The sequence below is a fragment of the Numida meleagris genome, chromosome 2 (genome assembly GCF_002078875.1).
Source record: "Numida meleagris isolate 19003 breed g44 Domestic line chromosome 2, NumMel1.0, whole genome shotgun sequence".
NCBI classification, from domain to species: Eukaryota; Metazoa; Chordata; class Aves; order Galliformes; family Numididae; genus Numida; species Numida meleagris.
The window spans coordinates 90,448,003-90,464,098 of record NC_034410.1 but is presented as its reverse complement, the minus strand read 5'-3'; the positions used below and the strand labels follow the sequence as shown (position 1 = coordinate 90,464,098).

The window sequence follows — 16,096 nt, the reverse complement described above, 5'->3', positions numbered from 1 at the left end:
ATCATCCCTCTGTGCTTAGCACTGGTGAGGCCGCACCTCGAGTACTGTGTTCAGTTTTGGGCCCCTCAATACAAGAAAGATATCAAGGCCTTGGAGTGTGGTCAGAGAAGGACAATGAAGCTGTGAGGGGTCTGGAGCACAGGTCTTATGAGGAGCAGCTGAGGGAACTGGGATTGTTCAGTCTGGAGAAGAGGAGGCTCAGGGAAGACCTTATTGCTCTCTACAACTCCCTGAAAGGAGACTGTGGTGAGGTGGGGGTCAGCCTCTTCTCATAGCAATAGGACTAGAGGGATTGGCCTCAAGTTGTGCCAGGGGAGATTCAAGTTGGATGTTATGAAAAATTTATTCTCAAAAAGAGTGGTCAGACACTGGAACATGCTGCCAAGGGAGGTGGTTGAGTCACCATCTCTGGAGGTGTTCAAGAAACGTTTAGATGTTGTACTAAATAAGGGACATAGGTTAGTGGGGAAATATTGGTGGTAGGTGGATGGTTGGACTGGATGATCTTGGAGGTCTTTTCCAACCTTGGAGATTCTGCGAATCCATTCAGTTTACAAATGAAAGGACAGATTTACTTGTTTCCAATTTCCAGCCCACCAACCTCTGGGCTTCTAAGAGGCAGGCTGAGCTTTTCTCTCATGTCCACCCTTAATACCTAAGTAGATAATAATACTCATCACACTCTTAAGATAATCCCCGCAAGCCCTGTTAAGGCATGATGAGTGATGCTCAAAGCATCAACTAGCTTCAGAAGTCTGTGTCAATTGAATGTGACAAGAGAAACAATCCTTCCCTATTTTCAAGATGTCACTGGAAAATACTCCACCTGCTTGGCTTACCGCCTTCCAGTCTACCTACCTCCTAGCCCCTAAAGCGGTTTCCAAAAGACATTCTCCTTGAAGTCAGTCCTTTTTCCACAGCTGATGGCTAACAATCTTGCGATTTCAAACAATACAAGGCCGCATTTATCCAGGACCTAAGTAGGTGGAACTCCACAGATACTGTGTAGTGCTTCTACTCTGTAATAGGATCAGTCACTGGGCATTATGCAAGGACCAGGGTCTTCAGAAAAAGGATAGATTTCTGCAGTGAATATGCTACTGGGCATTGTTTGTAGTTTCTGGGAGCCCACACGATTTCTGTGGTGTTCTGTCCAGGGATACCACAACTGTTTCCCTACAGTTTTCCAGCATTATGCTTTCTGTGTAAGTGCAGTACACTGGAAGAAACAGGAACAGAAATTATACTATGCAGAAGTCAAAATCTGTTCCTTATATATGAGACTCCACAGTGCAATCTAGTCCTTTCTGACCTCTGTTTCAGCAGCAATCAATAGTGACCAGTAGCTGCATCATATATCCCAGTTTTAGCACCCTGGGAAAGAAAATTTCAAGAATTGTTTTATGCACATTCTTACATGCAAGATGATCAAGAACAAGCCTAACCAGTTTTCAGAAAGAACAGAAAATTCAGCATTAGTCACCTTACAAGATGGAATATTTCACCATTTCTCATAAATTCAGGTGTTTGTCTGCTCATCCACTTATAAGCCAGGTCATTCACAACTTGAAATTTTTCAGCACATAATGAATTAACTGTGAGAAGGAATGTAACATGAAAGGAAACTAAAATCAGGAAAGCAAAACTCAAATACATGATCCATCGGTTACTAGCTTCAACTTAGATCTGATCAGTCATCAGAGCTAAGGACACAAGAGTATGAACTTCCTCCTCCTCCTTTCTTCTGTATGGTTCCTGAAATCCTTTTTGATGTTTAGCTCATTCATTCTGCCAGATTCAGATAATAATCCTCACTGCCAGCCTTGCAGAAAACACTGCAACAAGTTTGTCAGCATGACTCTGAATTCATAAGCACCCATTTACCCTCAACATCAAACACTCAGAAAACAAATGCAATAGTGACTTTTTTTCTTTTTGTCTCTGCCAATGTACCGACTTACAGATTTATGACCGGATTCCATCTGCCTAGTTTTTACTCCCTTGCCAGTTCCCCTCCAGCATTCTCCAAAATCCTGACTGCAGCATAGCACCAAATGATAGAGAAAGACATTAGACTGCTGTGCCAAAGCAAGTGGGCCAGAGGAAAAAAAAACCCAGTATTTTATTTTCCCAACATAGCACAGGGAGAAAGTGAACAAGTGTGCTGGCTTTATTCCACACAAATCAAGAGGGAGCCAATGCTGTCTCCATTGAAAGGAGCTCTCTTCTCCCTGTGCTCTCTTTTGAGCAACAAAGGATAGACAAATTAAGGGCTAAAATGCAGCACACAAACAAATGATTTCAGGATACAAGAGCAGTATAAATAGTGTTGTTGTACAAGTAAACATGGGATGACATCTGATTTAAAGCACTGACCACCAAAACCAGGTTCTCCAAACAAAAGTTAGTATTAAAGGAAATTACCAGACAAATAGAGCAAATTAGAGCAAGTATCTTTGATGGGATTTGAAAATGAGGATTCTTGTTCTGTGAATAAATTGGTTTCTGCCTATTCTTTTCTTTTTGCTGTCAGACCATTGACTGCCATTTTGCTGTCAGACCATCGACTACCCTTAATTCACCTGAAAAGTTTTGCAAAAGCAAAGTAATTCATTCCTCACCACACCCACCTTTTTTCTTCCTCTCATATTCATAATTAATAGCTGAAGTCACATCAAAATCCCTATGTGATCCCCTATGGAATGCGCATCTAACCTTACTGTATTAAAAAGGAAAATGAATATATTTTTCACATTCATCAGTTTGCATTTAAAAACCCACTACAATAATGCCCTTCTCTCAGGAACAACATACACCAACACTGATACAAACACATTAACTACAAGGAACAAGCTGAGTGCCTCTACAGTAGCATTTTAACTTGCATCTCCTACTTTTCTGCACTCGCTGCATTTTTAGTTCACACTGTGCAAATTCTCTGTGCCAGCTGGACTGCTTTTAAACTGCTGAGCTTGAACAGATACTCCAGGGGATAACATAGTAAGATCCAACCTCTGGTAAGCAACCGATATGTGGGAAGCAAACAGAACAATACCATAGGTGAAGCTCCTGAAGCATAGAGGAAAAAAAAACATCTTTTGCAACAAGAGTTTTGCTTTATGGATCCACTTTGATTACAGTACCCTATTTGCTGATGTGAACATAATTATCCCCTTCTGAAATTCCTGCAAAATTGTTTGAAAGTTTAAGCTTTCTGAAACATTTTTTCTTGCCGAGATGCGGATTTAAACATTACTTTAAAAACTAACAGAAACGTCAGTATTTCAAATGTAGTTTATGAGTCTAAATATCAACTTAAGAGTTAATATATCCTTTTCAAAGGTAATTTGTAACAAGCCAAAGAAGCCTGAACTTTCAACTCAGCTTCACCTTACATTCAGAGGAAAAGCTAGGGCAAGAACAGGACAGAGTAAGAAATTAGTGCTAGACAAAGTCCCAGCCACTGCCATTTATAGCGCAAGTCAAGTCTCCAAGGCAAAGGCAGAGAAAAGGTCTACTGTAAATACTCTATAGCTGTAAATCAAGGCTGACAGAAGAGAACTCAAGAATACCAAGGTAAGACACTAAGCACTTTCACAGTCAAAAAAAAAAGATTGAAATGAGTGTATTTCAGCCAGGAAAGAGTAAGCAATTAAACTTTTATTCATAATCATTTATATATGACTAAAAAAAATGTATTCACCACAAAATGCAGACTTTCAGTTGTCTTGTATTTACCACAGAAAATGGTCATCTCTCCACAGTAAAGCACCAAGGAGCACATAACAGAACAGTCAGAAACAGATTCCAAGCATCGTTTTTTTTCTCCCCTCATGACATACCATGATAAAGTTGAAGACTGTATACAACTCTAAAAGTTCCAAAACAAATTTCAGAGTCACCTGAATGCCTGGCAAGAACAGTATTACTCAGTAGCAGTTATATTACCTGTAGTGGAATTTACACAGCACTTTCTGCCTTTTTTGCAGAACAGTTCACAAAACTGAGACAGACGTAACTGGGACAGTGGATTTCATATTTTGCTTTAATTTCCCAATGGCAGTCAAACAGAACAGCTTGCCAGCAGGAGTACCTGTAACAACTCTAAGAGCACGTGGCAAGAGAGAAGGAATATTATCTTCTCATTGCCTGACTGGTAGGACCCAACCACGTACAGGGACGTGTACTCATTACTATACTCAGCTTTTTCCATTATGTTTATTTTAATTAGCCTCTTACTCAAACATTCTACGTTTAAGAAGACAACATGATTTTTAAGTTAAGTTGTGTACATGGACAAATACATGTACAAAGTTTTGGTAGTAATTTAAAGCTATAAAATGTATTCTCAAAGAAAGTCCTACAGACCCCATTACAGATTAAAAAGATATAACCAGAATCAGAATGCTACTTACAAAACTATTTTAATACAGAAACTAATACAGTTATCAAATCATTCATTAGAGAATATAGTTATACAAAAAGAAATGCTGCCTTTTTATTACTTCAGTGCAGCAAATAAGAAGGCAACATTAAGAAAAGTGCACAGCAGAAAAGAATTGTTCAGTTTTCTGAAAAAGTTGAATTTCTCTTCAGACATCGGGCTTTTGTCAGGAAATACATTGGGTTAGGATTGCTTCTATTCTCTCCCAGATCAGTCTCTTCTTGCATTAGTTCTCAATAAGGTGCTCACTCTGACATGTAGGAACGATACATCAGGGCCACAATAATTGCTGCTATTGCCGGGATCACCCAGTTGGACCATGAACTAGAAAGAAGTTTTGAAACAAGTAGTTTAGGAAGTGACACCCAGCAAGTTTCTAAAAGTCACTGGTTCAGAAATGCCTGTCCCTCCCACCCCAACAAATACGTGAAGTTAAGACAAGAGCAGAACACTTAGGCCTGTTACACTCTAGCCAAGAAAAAAAATTTTGTCCTATTCAGGCTTTGCACTAGAGCTTACAACAAGCTTGTATGCTAGAAAAGAGGCAGGCTCGAGATGTGGTTAAAGTCATGGCATGCTGCCCAGAATATCACTCATTCAAAAGCTATTTCATTAAAAATTTAGGACTTAACAACACATGACAACTTCAAGTACCCAAGCTTCCCACTCCAAGGGCTATGGAAAGTCCCTTTGAGGTTTCAGCAATAGGCAACAGTAAGCAGGGTATAACTTTATACATAATGATTTGATGATGTTGGAACATATGCCCACTCACTACACCATTGACAGATCTTCCTTCTTGCAGACACAATCCTCTTCTTTCCCTTAGATACAGCAATTATGGCAAATTTTAAAAATGGAAGACACATCTCTAAGAGCATTAGGTGTCTTCTATTCACCCAATAGCATCCAGAAATGAGGGCTTGTAAAGCATAAACAATTTGGTAGAGCCTGATGAACATCAATGTGAGAAAAAAAAATCTAGGCATTATATTAAATGCATATAAAATGGCATACAGATGCCAAACTAGACTACACACAAAATGGAACTTGTTATGCAGCATCCTTCGACATCTGTGTTTCCTGCAGAGATGCTATAATGTTCTGAACTTTGGAAACGCTATTGTGAGGAATTTCAAATTTGGTACCAGATGCCATACTGTACCTGGAATTAGACTGCACAGTGGTAATAAGAGTTTCCTGGAAAGCAAAGCATAGAGAGATTTACATCAAGCAGATATCCCTGTCCATACTTAACTGGCTCCTCAATTTCTCAAAATTGATTAAGGGAGACTAATTTTGAGAACAACTCAATACACTGCCTTTGGAAAAGTTTCTTGGATTTCCTGTAACAGAATAGCAACAGTTTCTGTAGTCAACATTGCATCAAATTTATTAAAAAAGACACCACAAGAAATTTTGCTGCCAGTTTTTCATGAAACTTCAACCTCAAGTTACATATCAGAAGTTTTTGTAGCCTAAAAGACAAAGATCCCTTGCTTGCCTAAAATCTAACTGAAAGGACTCCAAATGAATCCATGAGGCTTTCTTACACAGAAGCAAGGTGCTGATTCACAACCACATGAGGCTTATTAAGCTCAGTCTTTCAGTGTGGCATTTCAGACTGCTTAAGAATTACAGACAAATTATTATATCTTTTGATATAGACTTGCATTTTTTTTAATTTGGTTTCCACAGAAAAAGAACCACTATAAGATCAAATGCTGTCTGCACAGTTTTTAAGACTATTTATTCATTTCTGTACTAGTAATTGCACATGGCCCTAAAGGTCTAAGTTTTATAACTATAAAGAATCCATCACTGCAAAATGCATTCCTTCAGTATGAGAATATTAATAGCTCAGTCGAAGAGTGAAGAAGATTCCTCACATCTTCTCACAGGTTGAAACTTTTTCAGAAGCCTATCATAGATTGATGCACAAAACATGCTAGGTTTAAAGTAAAAAGGCTCAGTAATTACATCTCTATTGATTTTGTGAATACCTCCATGAAGAACTAACCCTAAAGTCAAACCACATGGAGCATGGTCTAACACCTATTAAGTGTAACACCTCATATAAACAGACATGCCAAGGCCGGAGGATGGTTTCCCCCCCACACTAAGATATTAAGAGGAATGTAGGCCAGTTCATCAAAAACATGCTTGTCTAAAAAACAGTATGACAAAGGAAAGTGTACACTGCAAACACTTTATTTTAATGCATTCATATTTTGGAAGTAATTGTTTCTTAAAAGTAATACTCAAACAGCAGAAGTAAGGCCCTAATCCTACTATATTTTAGAATTATCCTCAACCATCTACTTAAAGTGCACTGCTGAACTGTTACACTAGTCCCAACCAACCAACCTCTATTTGCTCAGCAGCAACAACTGTACCGTTTCATCTCTGATATACTTGCTTCTTTAACAGACACTAATTCTAGGAGTTCACAAGCTGAATGCCAACACAACTTTATTAAAGACTATGAAGAATAGGTTTGAACATAAACACACTACTGCACTGGTAGGACACTAAAGTCTGCTGCAGTAGTCAAGAAGCAAATAGCATCTTGAAAAGGGTTCACGATTGTAAATTAACTGATCTATACTACAGCTATCAAATCTGTCTGGATTCTGTTTCTACCAGTGTTACCAATATGTTGTTAATAATATGTTATGTTGGCATTTGCTTTATTTCATTAGAAGTATAAGCTTTTTTCTATCCTGTCATAGATGTTTTTCTTAAACTGAATACTAGAAAAATCACTGACAGATTCTAGACTCATCTTTTTGTTGTAGTATAATGTCATAAGACTTAACCTCTTTGTTAGAAATCACAAAAAATAGGAAAAAGAACAGCTAACAGGAAAAATAAATTATAAAGCCAGATCAACAGGTTTAAGAGACTTACGATTTGAAACAACACACAAATAAAGCTAATTATTTTTGCTGCTATTTCATTTACAGAGAGACATCACCTAACATCCAAAAGAAATAATGTGACAATTCAAGAAACACACTTACTGCTGGTTTCTGAAGCTTCGCTCTATCATCCTGCAGGAAAATAAAGCAAAACACATCTAAATAAGCACCCAAGACATAAAAAATTTAAACAATAAATTAAAAAAGCATTTAATCACTCAATTCAGTTCACAATTCTCATCTGTTAACATGGATCTATTTTTTCCCCAGGAAACAGATTTGCAGAAGAGATGCCAGAGTATTTTGTTCAGCTACTATAAACAAGATCACCTCCTTGCATAATACTTCCCATGATATACCAAAGAAGTGAAACTCGAGTCTGCAACACATTACTTCTTGCGCCAGTGTTTTTGCATTTTTGCACAGTACAAGTTTCCTTAAGCTAACACATAGATTGCAATAGTATTAGTTTACTCCTACCTAGCCTACTCATATTATCGAGCACTATTATCTAACTAGTTTTGGTATAACCTCCTATGCAAAGGTCTCAAATTCTATGGATCTTTCACAAACTCCTGAAGCTTTACAGGGGACACTCACATTCATTACAAAACAAACAGCATCTTCATGACCATTTTAAGTGTATGAAACAAACAGTTCAACAGTTTCATGTACCAAATGAAAACAGGCACCTGTCAAGCAAGAATGAACTAAACTGGTGGCCAGGTTAAACAATTTTACTGGTATCAGCTGCCACCTGAAGTAGATGGCAAGTCCGAAGGATTGCAAACATGCACCAGACCTGAATTACCTCATATTAGGAGAGGCTTACACTAGTAATATTAATCAAGAAAGAACCTGAGATAGGTACAGGATCAGGACTCCGATCCCAAGATCAGTGTGATATCACTGTCTTGAGTAGTACATATCCACCCCAAATGCAAGACAAAATATGTAGGTGAAGACAAGAGAACAGGCAGGGATGGAAAGTAAAATTCTCTGTATGCTATCTGCCTAGGTCTCCAAAAAGTGATTTTCAACTACTGCCATGCAGTAGAGCTTATAAACAACATATAGGAAGCAGCCATGGTAGCAGTTTTGTTGCTAGAAATTATCCTTCAAAGCTTGAGGCAGCAAACTTGTTACAAGAACAGTAAATATGAAGTGTACAGGAAAAAAAAAAGTGACACGATCTAGTGGGAACTGACAAGAAAAAGCCAACATCAACACAGCACAAGAGAAGAGGAACCAAAGACAGTGAAGACAAACAAGGTATCAGATTTACGTTTCCATCTTTCCATGTGAACATCAGGACACACTTCTTTACTGCGGGGATGACTGAGCACTAACTTGGGTTGTTCAAAGAGGCTGTGGATTCTCCTCCACAGACATCTCCAAGAGCTACCTAGACATGGGCCTGGGCACCCTGCTAGAGCAGGGGTAGGACCAGATGGACCCAGAGGTCCTATCCAGCTTTAGCCATGCTGTGATTCTACAGTTCTGCTGAAGGAGTCTTCTAAATGTACACACGAAGCTCTAGACCGAGATGGAAGCCTGGCATGCCATTTACAACGATGAATGCATGAAAGTGGCCGAGTAAGCACTTTGCATGTTGACATAAGAAAAGTTCTTGACATTTGGATACATAACTTTCAGGAATTACAGAGTCTTATTATAACGCTCATAGGGTGCACCAGAAACAGCATGATTCCATACTCAACTTATTCAAGAACTAAGCTGTGAAATATTCAAAAACTAAGCTGTGAAAGAAGTATAGTTTGAGATGTGACCATCCTGATGCTGCACTACTCAAATCACTTCATGAGGGAGGACTGTCTCCAGCCCAGGTCCATCCACAGCTACAGAGTAGCATCCAACCAAACTGGCAGCTCTCCATATTTTTAAGCAAAATATCAGAAAAATAGCTAGACACAAAAACATCAAGTCCCGGTATTCTTGCATACTCACCGGGTGAAGCTCCCCAATAATAAATGATTCCGACAGTGTCCTTGCATCTGTAGAGTGGCCAACATCTTCAAAGTTCTCAGTAGCATCTCCCCCAGCTTGCTCCCTGAGGACTTCTTCTCCACCTGGGTGCTGCAATTTTTAATCAGTGAGAATTCATTATTGAAAACCATCCCACATTCTAAATATGGAATTTCATTTCTTTATTTCTGAAAATAAACAGAAGTCCTCACTAGACTTCTTAGAGCAAACGTAAGTCTCTCTCAATAACCAGAAAGCTTTATGCATTCTCAGAGGCCAAAATCAATGAAGAAAGGTCTCTACTTCATCAGCAAGAAGCATTAGCCTAGTGCTAAAGCAGCATTTAGAACATGACCAGAAACAGTCAGTGTTTTAGGAGACAAACTGTTGTCTAAAGTTATGCTCCGTGTTCACAATTCCACAGGAAACATTTCTATCCAAACATAAGTTGCAGCAAGGAAGATGCACACAAAAAGAGTAATCAAACAGTGGAACAAATTGGCCAGAGAGCATGCAGAATTTCCATCCTTTAAGCCTGCCTTGCCAAAGCCATGATGAACCTGACCTGACCTAGGTAATCCCAGCTTCAGCCTGGGGATGGAGCCGCCTCTCCTAACCTCCAGGAGTTCCTTCCTAAAAAAGTTATAGCATGATTATCCAATAAGCCAGCTGCTTTGCCTCTGCTTAAGCAGCACTGGAAGCACATACAAGACACAAAAATAGCAGTTTCATTTTAACAGAGTATGGAATCCCAAGACTCCACTGCTGGTATAGCCACAGAGATGGCAAGAAGTCACTCACCTCCTAATGTCTCGACTCATCACCATTCCCTTAACCAAACTCCCGCTAACCACTGACTTTCATTCTTCCCCAGGATGCACTTTTGGGATTGCACACAGTTCTACATTTTTTTTCCATTAATTAACTCCATATATACAGCAAGACACATCGTATCTTCTAGTTCAGTGAGTTCTTAGCATCAAAAAAAATTACTCAGTTATCAGATAAGCAACATGCCAAAAAGATGCACTGCTCAACTTGTAAGCGGGGAGCTATTCCGTAAACACCAGGAGTTCTTAGGTAAACAAGTCAAGACTGTTCTGGCCTTGAAGTAAGGCAATCATAAAGCTCTACCACTTCTGAAGGGACAAAGGAAATTAAGGCTTTGGAGCCTTAATGCCGCTACTAAGGCTCCTGACGACAGAATCTAAAATGATGAATATAGACAAAACTTCTACTTTTTAAAGTTATCTTGCCTAGCGTATAACTGAACAGAAAACCCATCCTTACATGGGAGATTAGAGAAGTGACACAAACATTTCTACTAGTCTAAGAAATTAAAGTTGGCATTTACTTCAAATCCTCCATATTAACTTTTTATAATACTTTTGTATATAATATATTATATAAATAAATAAAATACATAATATAAAATCCTTTTTCTTTTACAAAAGATGACTTGTTCATATAGATTAAGACAACAGTATTCCAGCTGTGCCAGAACTCCAAAACTTCAACTTCACAAAGGCACACGTTCATTTTTACAAATTGAGAAAGCGGCTCAAAAGCAGCTTTTTTTTTTTTTCCCCTGCAAAAACCTAGAATGGCAAAGGATCTCTAGCATGACTCAGCAAAAGCAAGATTAAGCAACTGATAGAAATATCAGGCATAGTAGCTGAGCCAAAAAAGGTTAAGAGGGTGCATGCAGAGTAAAGATTACGCAAACAGCCGTGCAAACATGGCAGGCTCACTAAAATCCTGCCCTTGAATCCAGTCTGATAAGTATTCAGGGAAAGGAGTGAACAAAAGTTTAGAGATCATTCAAGTTCAAGTGTAAGATGCTGAACTTGGATGTAACAGGTTCTCCCAGATATTGCTCTAACTGAGTCTTCAGAGAATTTCAGTCTGGAGAAGAGGAGGCTCAGGGGAGACCTTATCACTCTCTATAACTACCTGAAGGGAGGTTGTAGTGAGCTGGGGGTCGGCCTCTTCTCTCTTGTAACTGGTGACAGGACGAGGGGGAATGGCCTCAAGTTGCGCCAGGGGAGATTTAGGCTGGACATTAGGAAATAATACTTTTCTGAAGGAGTGGTCAGGTGCTGGAGTGGTCTGCCCAGGGAGGTGGTGGAGTCACCGTCCCTGGAGGTGTTCAAGAAACATTTAGATATAGCATTGAGAGACATGGTTTAGTGGGGTTGTTGGTGGTAGGTATCATAATTCTATGATTCTATGAATTCATTCAACAACGTTTCTGTATTATGCTTAAGAATTGTGCTCTCAGAAATAGAAGACGCTATTCACAGAGGCAAAAGTCAGCCATGCCGTATCAATCATGAAAAGCCACATGGAAAGATTACTGTGAAGTATACGTAAGCCTTCAGCAGAAAAGAAGGCAAAACTTCTTGGAAAACACGCTTGCCGAACAAGTCGTCAACAACTAGCAAAAGGAAGCACAGTTACAACTTACAAAATACTAATAGCACGTACATTCAAATTCATGTGTTGCAGTGAACCCAAATCCTACTCATTCACAGAAGTAGGTAGATAGAACACTAGTAACCTCAGCAAGTTGCCAAACAAGTGGATTCCTAGCAGTACAACTGCACCTATGTTAAAGCCATTTCACAGGGTACTTTAACAAACCACCTGCAGACTGCTGACTACAGAACAGTCATCCACTACTGAGTTCCCAAATCCTTCCCTTGTACTGCTATAATGCAATCATGGAGCTACGTGAACAGCCCCCAGAGGCACTCTGGCCTCTCTGGGATGGATTAGTTTTCAGCTGGATCAGCAACTGATCTCTCAGATACCATGGTTTTGTAGTCAGTGTCAAAGAGGAAGTATGACTATGACCAACGCTCTTCCACACATCAGCTGCTGGAGTCAAATTCACTCTGACCTCTGCCACCAAAGCCAGACCACTGGTACTTTTCCCCTTGTATCAGCAAGACTACTCTAGAGATAAATACGTTTCCAACTTAATCCAACTAGCAAAAGACATTACTAGTAACCTACTAAACAAAGGTATTTTAAAACTTCACATATTTTTGTTTTGACAATAACTCTGCTTAAAAATGAAAACTTACAATGTGCCTGCAGACAAACAGTGTGTCAAACAAGCAATTAATGATGAAAAGACTTAACCTCCCCTAATGAAAAAGGGACAATGTAAAGCCTCACAAATGTCAAGAAATGACTTCTTTATCAAAAGCTCACTGTTTTCCATGGTTCAATGAGTCTCTCAAAGTTTCCCTGTGCATGGCCTTTGCTCACACTTCCACAAAATAAGCAAAAACTTGCTACTAATAAGAAAAGCTTTCTGGAACTGGAAGCTCATGGACTATACTACTAATGACACATAAACCAAAACCCTTTTGAAATAAATAAGTATTTTTGCAGATAAATTTGTGGTTCAATGGAAATAAAAAGGTTTTTGCTGCTCAGTTAAACTACTCTAGCTCGTTCCAAGGACTCCCCAATTTAACATAAATATCTAAGTTACACGCATAACAGAAGTTTGTAGAAAGGCAGCACAGACTAATTCCTAACAGCAGCACATTAAGATTTAGATAAAGCAACTAAGCAGTTAAATTCACTGTTGTCATCTGGGTCAAAAGTCTGTAGTTACTTCATCCAGAACACCTATCAGATCTTCTCCCTCTTGCTACAGTCACACAACTTCCCCAGTGTCATAGTTCAAGACTGTTTAAGTTTAACTACCATAATTCACAATCCTTATCATCCCATCCCGCCCCCCCATACTCAGGGGTGAATCAAGTTTTCGGTCTAATTTAACTTTTGAGGAGATAACTGAAGGTGTCCAACAGTTTTGTAGTCTATACTACCAGAAGCAGAGACAGAACTAGAAATGCCCTGAGAACCTTCGGCTCTATTGTGTGAAAAAGCAAACAACTGTTAGTCTTTTAAGGACACTTTCATGCAGTCAGAAGTCCTCCAAACTACTTCCATCAACTGTTAAAGTTACAGAACAGAAATACTGCACTCATATAAGATTTAAGGAGCCTAGGTGAGTAGTCCTCCTTATGAGTTTGTACTTTTGAAAGCCATCATTAAGGTTTTATACGCAGTACAAAGAAAATGCCCACTGGTTGAATGCCCACTTCCCCACTTGAACAATAACAGCCTGAAGTGTTTCACAAGAAGAACGCTAAGAATTGCTCTTTTTCAAAGCATTTTCAAATCTCTCCCTGCAAGTTTCACCATAACACTGGATTTAATCTTTAGACTGCAAGGTTCTGCAGTAAGAATTCACATGGTACAGTGACAGACTTAACAATGTGCTACTACTGGCACCTTTTGATGTAAGGTATCCATTAACTTAAACTAATCTTCTAGAATATCAGCATATCACATGAATGTGAATTCATTGCCACATGGCAGAGAAACCATTTTTCATTCTGGCACAGTAAAACAACATTTGGGTATTTTTCTGCACTTAACTCAATCAGTGTTCCAAAACCCACTTTAAGAGAGCTCTCCATCCTGATTAGGAAGCTGTATGAAAGCACAAGTTCTCAGCTTATGAGAAAAGTCTAAATTTGCCATAAATATTTTCACTAGACAAATAGTGCTTCCAAAGCAATCTTTGAAATGACCAAAGTAACTTAAACATGAAGCTAACACTAGATGAATATTCAACACATTTCACAGCATGCTTCCAGAACACATAATTTCTCTGAGGTAGAGGCGTTCTTATTCACATTGGCTTCTCTGCCAAGCTTAAGTAATCCAACCAAGATCCCATCAGCGAAATTATGAGGACTCTTACTGCAAGAGGAAGCAGAGATCAGGACACTGATAATTTCTTTTTTTTATTGTTTTTAAATATACTAAACTACTTGTTTAGCTCGTTCGATTGCTGTCAAAGCCTGCGCTGCAGGATTGCTTTATTAACCTACAGAAAAATACAATCAAATATTACCACCATGCTAAACTTATTAATTTACATTTAATATTATAAATGTATTTAATTATCTGCAATACAGATATAGCCATTAGATCCCGCTGTGAGTACACAATCATTTCTAATAGCTAATTTTCCCTAGAGGATGTCAGACCCGAAACTGTGAAAAAGTTTCCCAAGTTTTCAGTAATACAGGTCCAACAGCCTTTAAATGAAAGAGATGATATAGAATTTCCCAGTCTCAAGCATAGTCTTTCATGTCAAACATGATCAGATAGCACACTCCAAAAGCTGAGGTCTTCAGATTTCCCATCTTAAGAGGATATACTCTGATAATCAAAGAAAATTCAGAGATATATGTTCAAACTATAAAGTTTAAGAGAGTTTCCATTTGGAAAGAAGAAAAATAAAAAACAGTTGCTGGAGTTTTTATCCACAGTAACCTCTAAGATAAGACATCCAAGTACGTAACCCTTTTCTTCTCCAGCATATCATCCATGTTTCAAAGGATCTTACTAATCCTTGGCCTTAGGAAAACAAGCCAATATGGTCACACTGCGTATTCGCCACCCACAAACCACTTAATAAACTCAATCCAGTGCTGACAAAGGCTGATGGTTCCCCAAACCCAAGTTCCACTAAGCATCTACAAGCTTTATGTAGAGACAGCAGCTGCACAGAGAAAACATACCCTCTAAGTACTCTAATGTAGTGAAAGGCAGCACCATACATTCACATTTCAAGCACAAGAACATCCAGAGTGTCTTTAAGCATTGGCAAGTGTTCAACTCCAGAAGCAAAAAGAAAATATTTCCAGGGGTGAACACAGTAGCTAGGATTTCCTGTATAATTAAGCAATAGGACTGGTGAAGTTTGCTGCTGTTCCCAGTTCTTCACTTGCTGGTAAACTGATACTCATAAATAATCTCCTATCAGGAAAGAGTGAGATGATGTTTTAGCAGTGTTCTCTCAGAAGGACTACTAGCCATATTTTATTAGCCTACAATTAATCACTGAAACATTTTAAGCTTTTCAGCTCCTGCAAGAAAAAGCCATCGGCAGAACAGAGTTTAACCAGTAGTGCTATAGAAACAGCTAACGTAATTCCTGCTTTGCTGAGAAGCATTTACCATAACCGAGAAGACACCAGCATGAGGATCGCTTTATCCATTGTGCGTAAATGCCTTAAAGTGTCCGACGCTCTACAAAAAATTAGTACATCGCTTCTGAAGTTAGCCAGCTACCGAAAGCATGCGAAGAAGGCAAAAAAGTAAAGCACGTTACGAAACATTTTAACCCAAGGGTGCCATTCCCCGAAGTCATCAACACGTGGAACACCCCGATACTCAAGAACTTCCCCCGGGAACGCAGCTCCACTGAGATAGCTGAGTTACAAAGAACGCAAGCAGTAGCTGGCTGCTGTCACTGCCCAGGGCGACGTTCGGGGACAGCCGCCGCACGGAGCCCGCCGCCGCCCACCCCCAACGGCCGCGTCCCGTCCGCGGGCACCCACCTCATCCAGGAACTTAGTGACGTCGTAGATGCGGTGATGCACGATGATCCAGGTGCTCTGGCTGTTGTTATGCTTCTGCACCTCCTCCAGCCGATAGTAGCGGCCCCGCCACGCCTCACCGCCGGCCTCGCTGGAGCCCACCATGTCCCTGCTTGACAGACAGAGCGCCGCTGCCGCGACTCGCCACAGCCCCGCTCTCACGCGCGGACGCCAACTACAGCCCAGCCAACAGCCTATCACCGCCCGCCTCCTCCTCCTCTTCTGCTCTCTCACTGGCGAAGCGATATGTCTTTCAAAGAAGGCGT

General features: G+C 39.6%; 1 protein-coding gene across 1 annotated transcript; it reads right to left on the bottom strand.

Annotated features, from left to right (window-relative positions):
* On the bottom strand, window positions 3,640-16,033 carry LOC110394093 (cytochrome b5). The gene is made up of 5 exons (XM_021387759.1): window positions 15,792-16,033; window positions 9,334-9,462; window positions 7,468-7,497; window positions 5,610-5,644; window positions 3,640-4,768 (listed from the first exon to the last, which is right to left on the bottom strand). The coding sequence occupies exons 1-5, from the start codon at window positions 15,933-15,935 to the stop codon at window positions 4,690-4,692; spliced, it is 417 nt and encodes a 138-aa protein (XP_021243434.1). The 5' UTR covers window positions 15,936-16,033; the 3' UTR covers window positions 3,640-4,689.

Excerpts from the sequence above, each read along its gene's own strand:
- LOC110394093 (XM_021387759.1), bottom strand. The coding sequence starts at position 15,935 with ATGGTGGGCTCCAGCGAGGCCGGCGGTGAGGCGTGGCGGGGCCGCTAC. Across the intron at positions 5,645-7,467 it reads CGAAGCTTCAGAAACCAGCA|GAAACTCTTATTACCACTGT; the intron begins GTAAGTGTGTTT and ends TTTGCTTTCCAG. Across the intron at positions 4,769-5,609 it reads ACTGTGCAGTCTAATTCCAG|TTCATGGTCCAACTGGGTGA; the intron begins GTACAGTATGGC and ends ACTTCTTTCTAG.